Source organism: Megalops cyprinoides, chromosome 6 (genome assembly GCF_013368585.1).
Source record: "Megalops cyprinoides isolate fMegCyp1 chromosome 6, fMegCyp1.pri, whole genome shotgun sequence".
In the NCBI taxonomy this organism is placed as follows: Eukaryota; Metazoa; Chordata; class Actinopteri; order Elopiformes; family Megalopidae; genus Megalops; species Megalops cyprinoides.
In genome coordinates, this window is record NC_050588.1 from 19,212,501 (window position 1) to 19,221,862 (window position 9,362).

At 43.1% G+C, this 9,362-nt stretch overlaps 1 protein-coding gene across 1 annotated transcript in view; it reads left to right on the plus strand.

The window, feature by feature from the left end:
- LOC118779949 (opsin-5-like) overlaps positions 1 to 8,043 on the plus strand; it is an 11,264-nt gene extending 3,221 nt beyond the window's left edge. The window contains exons 4-5 of the mRNA XM_036532300.1: positions 6,847 to 7,181; positions 7,561 to 8,043. Coding sequence (XP_036388193.1) covers positions 6,847 to 7,181; positions 7,561 to 8,043 — 818 coding nt within the window. The remainder of the gene's footprint in view (positions 1 to 6,846; positions 7,182 to 7,560) is intronic.
- The last annotated feature ends 1,319 nt before the right edge of the window (positions 8,044 to 9,362 follow it).

Consider the following 9,362-nt stretch of genomic DNA (forward strand, 5'->3'; position numbering starts at 1 on the left):
CTGAGGCTTGTCTGAAATAATGAATGCTTTTGGCTTCCAGCCAGAACTTTCAATTTGCGCTTTTTTCTGGAAATACATGGCAGCAAATAATAATATTGAGTGTGTCTGCCTCAAATTCAATATATTAAAAGTGTTAGGTAACGTGGTTAGAAAAAAAAATTGTGTTAGACATACAAATCCACTGTATTAGCTGGATGGTGTATTGTACCAAACCAAAACAAAAATGTTCTCACCGTGAAGGCATCTAATATTTAGCTGTTGTTAAGGCTGCTAATGTAGGATTTGTACATTTTGTCCAAATTTAAGGTAAAATCTAATATATTTTTTCCTATATAAGTGTAATATTTTAAACAGGTGTCTTTAATTGATGTGGTAGACATTATTCCAGGATTTGAAAGGTGGAGACCCAAGCCAACACACTATAATATATTTCCATATATCATGTATATGAAGTATGTATCATTAATGTTAATGCAGGTTGATGTTTCTGATGCCATCTCAAAATGACTTCATTACTTGGACACATCAGGCATTCTATTGGCATGAAAAAACGAGATGGGCATTTGCACCTAAGTGGTTGTAAAGTGATTTAAGAAACTCTCTAAACTCAACATCCTCCACCAAATGAAGAGTCTGGGTACAGGACCATCATTTTGCTGATAGCTACGTGAATCATTTTAAGCAGAGCTCGATCCAGGCGCGCCTTGGTTTCCAGAGTGCATTGTTGTCCGTCTGCATTGTTTGAGTCATATTTCCTCTCCGTGTCTGACAGTTGTGTGGCTTGCAGGCGGCAGGGTCAGTGACACTATTGCCACCTCAATCGGTCATTTTAATGGAGCTTCTCTTGGCAGGACAAACGTTACACTGCAGAGAATGTGTCACGCGCAGGTATTAAACAACAGCCATTGCTTCCCTTTCTTGCACCCGCAAAGCTGTTTTGCATTCAAGTACGTACTGCGGTGCGAGAATTACCCTCTTTAGATTAGTAAAATTTCCATACTTAACTTCCATACTGTTTTAGCCGTTTTTCCATCTACAGCTCACAGTTTTTGCTTCCAAAATATAGCTGCTACCATCAATGGTCCAGTGGGCAAATGACCCAATATGCAAATGAACCCGCATGATAATATGAGTGCTTTAGCCAGTGAAAGGATTATAAACCACACATGCACACACACCTCTCTCTCTCACTCACACACACGATGGATGACAATTATGAAATAACTGGGAAGTGGCACTATATCTAAAAATTAGGGAACTGCGCTTGTTTCCTTCCAGCACAAACAATTAACTGTTGAATGTTGCCTTTCGGTTCATTTTCCATGATCAAAAAAGAATGGTGAGGGGACTACCACATGGTTGTTTCATATTTATGTTGGCTTATTAAAACACAGATAACAATGATTAAAACACAGGGTCTTACTCTGTCTGCTGGCAAGTAAAGACAAGGCATGAAAAAGAATACTACAAGGAACTACATTTAGCAAAGAGGAAATTAGCTGTCATGTTTCACAGATTGTTCAGCTAAGTCATTACCTGATTAAGCAAAGATGAAAATGAAATGTTGAGAGAAAACATCTATTTAGAGGTAAGACTTCAGTATCCATGGTTTTGAGCTCACAGTCCACTACTAGAGTGGAAATAGGAGATGTGACACTGTGATTAGAGATCAGTAAGCCCCAAAGGGGCAGTCTCTGTGAGGAATATCTCTCTCTCTCTGTATGCCTGTCTCCTCTGTCTCTGTCTTTCTTTTCCTCTGTCTCTCTCTCCTTCTATCTCTCTGTCTCCATTTATCTCACTTTCTTTCTTTCTGTGACTTTGTCCTGAACGTTTGATGGCTGTGTGCCCAGTGTTTTGGAATGTTTTTTGGCAGGCTTTAGGAGTGCCCTGTTAAGCATCGCTCGTTAATTACAATTGACTCCGCTTCGCTAAATTGTTCCTGTGGCAACATGTCCTTGAGGTCTCGGATTTCTCTTAACAGTTTGGCTGAAGGTGAAGAAGGAGAAGTGTATGTGAGGCCGTAAGGTCCTCTGTCTGATACCTGAAACAAACCCTCTCAGGATGCCATCTCCTGGGAGGTCAAAAGTCAATCCAGCCAAAAGGTCACTCACAACCCACCCCCCACCCCCCCATTACCCACATTCTGACATTTCTTCCCACAGGACATACCAATGTGTGGCAGGAATTTGGGGGGAGGGGGAGCATTAGGAAACATTAATATCAGTCTGTTCTTGTTATACAAGTATATGCTGGAGCAGTGCAGAATTACAATCAGAGTTCTTATAAACACCTCCTGATATCTCCCTCTTGCAATGTGGGTGTGTACGTGTGTGTGTGTATCCTTCTATCACCCACTACTTTGTGTGGTGGGGGTTGGTGGGTGATGGGGAGTGTGTGCTGGGGTCTGTGGGGTGGGGCTGGAGTGAGTCACCTTCTGGTCTCTGCTGAGGGAATGAGAGTTTTTTAGAGGAGGAAATGGAACGTGGTGACAACAGGGGATCTGGTGAAGTGTCAGAAATGCCATCCATGCTGCCAAGCCGCCACGCTCACCGGTTCAGAATGAGACAGACGTTTTTTTTTAAGCATTTATCTCCCATTCCTCATCACTATCCCCGCCGCTGGTTAGGCAGCACTGCTGCACTGCGGCATCCAGCCGCGATCAAGACAGAACCCAAACACAAGGAGAAAAATGCGCATGTGAGCTCCCACTCTCTCCCTCTGTCCCATTACGTCCCTTCTCTCTCTCCCTCCCTCCCGTTCTCTCTGTTTTGCCTCCACTCTCTCTTTCTTTCACTCTGTCTCTGACTCTTTTAAATAGGGGAGGCCCGTGGAGGCAATCTGGGTGTCCAGATGGCTGAAGGTTATTTTGTGGGTCACCAAATAAATGCACCATTTCCACCTGTTCACCCCTCGCAGTGGTGATGTTGTGCAGTATACCTGTGCATAGCATATTACCTAAAAGTGCTACCAGTTTTTCTAGAGGTGATCCACACATAGCTGAAAGTGTTTTAAATCTAAAGTTGCAGGTATGACAGAAATGGAAAGATTCCATTGATTCTGCCCAGGAATTCTGAGGAATCGCATCAAGTTCAAAACCTTGGTGTTGGCATACAGGACAGTGAATGGGACAGCCCTGCATACCGACAATCAGTTTTCAAATCCTATGTTCTGCCAAGATCACTACACTCTGCAACCATGGGGTAACTGGCTGGATCGCTCCTCTCAAACATGATCCCTGTCTGTATTGGTCCATCAGTGGTGGCATGAACTCCCCTCAGGGGTCAGGACAGCGCAATCAGTCTTCCAACCCAGACTGAAGACCCACCTGCGTGCATAAACTGCATCATGGTTCTACCTCAGTCCCAACCCCTTAACATCTGCTACCTGCTTGTAGCACTTGCTGTTTATTTCACGAGTAGTACTGTGATGTGTTTTGGATTCTGTGATCTAGTGAGTGATATATGGCAGCATATTTGGCTTCTCTTGTCTTGTCAGGTTGCACAAGTTAACTTAGGGTAGGGCTTGAATAGTGGTATGTGTCGTTAGCCTGGTCTGACTGTTGATCATTCAACTTGAATGGATACACGTATGTTCTGTTGTGCTGGAAGTTGCTCTGGATAAGAGCGTCTGCTAATTGAATGTAATGCAATGTTATAAATAAAGATTCACTGGTAAAATATAACCACATGACACATATTTAAATGAAAAACCCTGAAAATAAGCACAATAAAAAAAAAACCAGAAAAATGGTTATTTGGCAATCTACAATTGAACCTTATGTTTCCCATACATAAATTTACCTTTCAAGATTCCACAAATGGTGGGAATTATATGCTCTGTCCAGGCATCACGGCAGAATCAAATTCAGTCCTCCACTGTGGCAAAGCAATTACAAATGCTAACATTCATACTGGTGGTTGGTCCATAATTCCCTATAGTTTTCTTTTCAGTAAAAGTTTGGTATCTCTGTTCTGTACAAGAATATGAATTTCACATATTATCAAAGGACTTGGGCATAATAACAAGGGATGAAAAAATAAATCCAATGTTTTTATATATATATATATTACATATTGTATATATTGTCTTGCATAGCAGTTTTACATTCTAACCACATTATAATGACATTTCTAATTACATTTGTGGCACAAAAAACAAAATTGGTGCTTGGCCCCCTAATAAAAAAGCATGCAATTAGAGTGATCTCTTCTCTGTTTATAAGCTTGCTTTGGGTCACATTTTCAGAAATCACGGGTTGAAATGTCACTGCTCTGCTGATGATACACGAATATCCCGAGTCTCTTAGACACTAATGCTGTTACATGTTCTCTCTCATCCTGTCTGTCTGATACTAAATCCTGGATGACTCAGAGCTCTCTCCAGCTAAGCTGCAGAAAGACAGAGCTCCTTGTGCTTGGCTCCTCACATTTCGAGAGAAGGAGCTGGTTTTGCATTAAAGCTGATGGCCATGTAATTGGATCCTCCTATGTGGATGAAAACCAGGGAATGCTAGATTGTCACTTACTCAGGTCGTCTTTTCAGTAAAAGCCAGTAGCCCCATTGAACCCAGTTGCTTAGATGCACACACAAAGCTACCTACATCGGACAGTACAGCAGACTCACTGGCCATAATCCAGTGCAAACTGTAAACCCACTTTTTGAGTCTGCTTCATCTCTGATTCCAGACCCTCCTCTTATTTAGCACTAACATCCTTTACAGCACAAGTTAGTGAAGGTTGAGCACTGTTACAAAACCTCTGTATTTGACTTAGTTTATGCCATCCCCTTTACTGTGGCACTTTGTAATACAATGACAGAATTTTGGTTGTGTTATTAGCAATTATTGGACCTATACTATGGAAAGGTCATCTGGTAATTGACTAATTGTAAATGTAAATTATGATGATGATGATGATGATGATGACGATAATGATGGTGGTTGTTGTGATGGTGATGATGACAATGTGATGATTAAGGATGATGATAATGACGATGATGTTGTGTGGGTCACCCACAGAGTGCATGCTAGTTTTGGGGCCATGTGTGGGGAGTGTAATGCTGAGGAAGATTTTGTGTGGCTATGAAGAGCACTGAGAGGGAGAAGACAGATCTGGAAGTGAGTTCTGCCTTTGGACCAGAGGGCAGCGCAAAGAATTCAGAGGGGATGGGGTGTTACAATGGATTATGTGTGGGGGAGGATCCACGTTGCTGCAGTAGGTTAACTAACAGGCTTTGCGAGGGATGCTGCAATAGTCCATGGTTACTGACAGACAGGCTCTGTAAGGGGCACTGCAATAGGCACTGGTTACGGACAGATAGGCTTTGAGAGGGGCAGAGCAGTAGTCCAAATGTGATGAACTGAAAGAGTCTGCAGCTGGACTCTCCTCTGTGAACCTCCCTCCCCCATGTCAGAGATTCAAAATCCGTCAGTACCTCCACATCCTTTCCTTAAGCTTTTCTTTTCTCTCCCATCCCCACTAAATCATAGCCTGACCTGGATCCGGTCCTGTTCAGCTTACTCATGGCCCTGTTTGGTTTTGTATGTCTGTACAGCTTTAAACTTTGCTTGCCTGAATCTCTGTTGCTATTGTTGTACTAACCCAGTACTTTCCTCATTTCATTTCCTAACATATAAAATACTTTCAGACAACCTACAACCACTCCTTTTTTTCCTTTTTGTTTTATTATTATTATTATTATTATTATTATTAATAATAATAATAATGATCATTTTCAAATGAGTAGGGTCCCATTGCATTTCATGACAAAAATTATATGAAAAATATGTTAAAAATATTTTTTTTCAGTAACTCTTAAAGATGATTAACTAGAAAATAATTCTGAGCCCCAATTCACTTTTTCCCATGAATGTCTGATAAATTAAAACGGAAAAGGAAAAACATATAACTCCCTTTGTGTAGCTAGAGACTGAAATAACAATGAGATGAACTTCCTGTGTAATTTGATGCAAATAAAAAACAAATTTAGGCCATGGTTGCTTTCAAATGGGCGGCAAGGGAAGACTTTCTTTAAAAACATATTTCATAACCGCAGCCATTCACTTAGCTTGGCCTCCAGATCCTCGATTTCACGGACAGAAGGAAATTAATCTAATAAACATGGATATGCCAAGGAGATTGACGATGAAAGCTTAGAAAAAGGACTGGATAGCGTGTCTCTCCAGCAAGCAAAATGCAAGCTTTGCAAAACTTCCATGAACCCCTTTGATGTCCAAAAATAAACAAGCAACAACCTTATAAATATGAAAACTCTGTTTGTCGCTTTACATAAAAACCATACATTTCAAAACCTTTGTGAAGTGTTCACATGTTAACTCAAACCCTCAAAACTTTAACACACAACACAACATTACAGTGCAGTGCATTACAGTGCTTCCCATAAAAGTTTAACGATGATTAAATCTGGAGATTTCTGTGACACACCTACAATTCAGGCAAAAACTGGTTAACCTCTTTCAAAATCTATTAGATCACTTATGCTGAAATTCAGAAACTTATTCAGAAACCCACCTATTAAAGTATTGATTGTAAAATGCCTTTCATAGCAGAAATATATCAGTGATTAGTATTTGCAAAAGGAGTTTGCACTCACTTTTTAATTGCAATTTAGTTACTAGTTACCTTTTTTGTTTCGTGTTTTCATTATTTTGTCTGTCAAGTAGGAGTTTTAAGTTTGAGTGGAGGGGAGGAGAGAGGGCGCAACAATGTTTATATAGATATATATATTTCATGAGTACACAGATCTCTTGTGTTCTGGCTAATGTCTCAGTTGCTGTTTCTACTTCTTCCCCTTACCCCTTTCCCTGAACTGCTCACCCAATGGCAGGCAACAAGTTCTCACCCTCCCATGCCCGTTTTCTGGTGGTGGGGGCCTGGTGCTATGCTTCCATCTTTGCGGTGGGGCCACTGGCCCACTGGGGTCACTACAGCCCAGAGCCCTATGGAACCGCCTGCTGCATCAACTGGGACGCACCCAAGAATGAGCTGTCGGCCATGACCTACATCATCTGCCTCTTCCTCTTCTGCTACGTGGTGCCCTGCACCATCATCTTCTGCTCCTACGCCTTCATCCTGCTGACTGTGCGCGGATCCCGGCAAGCAGTCCAGCAGCACGTCTCCCCCCAGACCAAGACTGCCAATGCCCACGCCCTCATTGTCAAGGTGAGGGTACAGAGGGGTTGCAGGAGGAACAGCTCTAGGCCAGGTTTTAGCACTAACACTGTTAGTGAGGCAGGGGTCTAAGCCAAGCTTAATTTTGGGTATAGGAATGGGTCTGTACTCTGCGTGTCTTAATGTCTTCAAGGACATTTAAAAACAATTTAAAAATTGTTTGAACCATTCCCCCATTTTCCAGAAATGTAAATTTAATTTACATTTGAAATGTAAAATGACAGTAAAATATCTCCTTTTGCATAGAAGGTTGACTGTACATTGTTACTTTCGTCTTTGCATGTGTGTGTATGCGTGTATGTGTATGTGTGTGTGTGTGTGTGTGTGTGTGTGTGTGTGTGTGTGTGTGTGTGTGTGTCTGCATGTCCAGCTGTCTGTAGCAGTGTGCATAGGGTTCCTGACGGCGTGGAGTCCATACGCAGTGGTGGCCATGTGGGCAGCCTTCAGCAACTCCTTCCTGGTGCCGCCATTCGCCTTTGCGCTAGCTGCCATCTTCGCCAAGTCTTCCACCATCTTCAACCCTGTGGTCTACCTGCTCTTCAAGCCCAACTTCCGCAAGTCCCTGTGCCGAGACGGGGCGCTGTTTCGCCGTCAACTCTGCTCACGCGTGTGTGGGTGCGGGCCCCGTCCTGCGCGGAAGGACTCCCAGCGCAACAACAAGGACGTCAGCAACTCTACCCGGCTCTCCAATGGGCAGCCGGAGTGCCATGGTGGGGCGTGTAGGCACTGTGCAGGGGCGGTGCCACGTTGTCCGGTCACACCGCAGAGGACTGCACGCATCCTGGTTGTCTCCTCCCACAGTGAGGTGACCATCAGCCAGCTCTCTAACAAAATGCAGAACAACTTCCTCTAGTGGGACAGTGGGAAAGAGAGGACAGATAAAGAGAGAAAGGTTGACAGAAAGAGAAAGAGACAAACAGAGAAAGCATAAAGAAGGCATCTGTCCTCCACTCAAACACAGGACGGAGTGGGTGAGAGAGAGAGAGAGAGAGAGAGAGATGGACAGGGAGAAAGAGAGAGAACAGAGAGCTGAACAAAGACATGAATGGAGAGAAAGAGAAATCTTTGCTCCATTCAAATCCAGGGAGTCCTTGTACTTTGTATGTTAGCTCAAAGAGAGCAAGTAAATTTGGTCCACCTACTTCACGCAAGGCAGAGACGAGCAGTTTGAACTCCAGGCAGACAGATGTACAGACTGAGAGACCAACTGCCTCCTACCAATCTTATTGCTGTACAGCACCACCCAGCACTCCTCTCAAAACACAACACAGCGCAACACAACACAACTCAAACACCAAAAATAAACAAATGCCAAACACACAGAGCTGGTTTGGACCAAAACGGGCAGGACTTCACACGACCAGGTCTGTGAGATTAGCAAACGTATTGGTGCGGATCCCCTATGGTACTGGTTCTCAGCCTGCTTACTACTGCAGGCCCTGAAAGACGGCACCTCCGTCTCTTACTACTCAACTTTTAATAGTATTCTGTGCTTCATCTTGTTATGGTGCCTGTTGCAGTTTTGTGCTGGGGTGTTTAATCTACTCATGCTAAAATAACCATGCATTTTGCACATCCAGCCAACTATTCTGTATCAGTAAGAAGTTCTCACCCCTTTGCAGCATGTCAAAGGGGACCATACCTCCTGCCCATGTGCTAATAGGACCGCAGGCAGGGAAGGAATGCCCAGAAGGTGTGTGGGACAGTGCCATATGGACAATATTTTCTTCAGTCACAGCATCTTCAAGTACAGGCATTTCATACTTGTATTTCATTGTATTGAGCCTGCTTTATAATCATTATTTTTAACAGAATGGTGCAATAAAAAAGGTGAAGACTCAGAGATTTCTGAAAAAACATAGTATTTTGGTGGGTCCTCTCCTGAAACCACCATGCTCAAACTGGCCGAGGCAAACAACTGTGTACAGCTCAACGACAGTCCGACAGTCCTTCATTTTCAAAAATTTTAATACTCGCAATACTTTGCTCTGTGACCAACACCTGCCCAAAAGAATAAAAGAGGCTTGATCCCCTTTTGAACCGTTTTCCCCCTCGGTGAGTTATATGACTGCGCACAGATCAGGCTAAAACAGGAGACAGGACTGCGGTGCTGGGCAGCTGTGGGATGTTACAGTCAGATGGAGTAAGTAAAGGCGCCATCAACAAATGCAG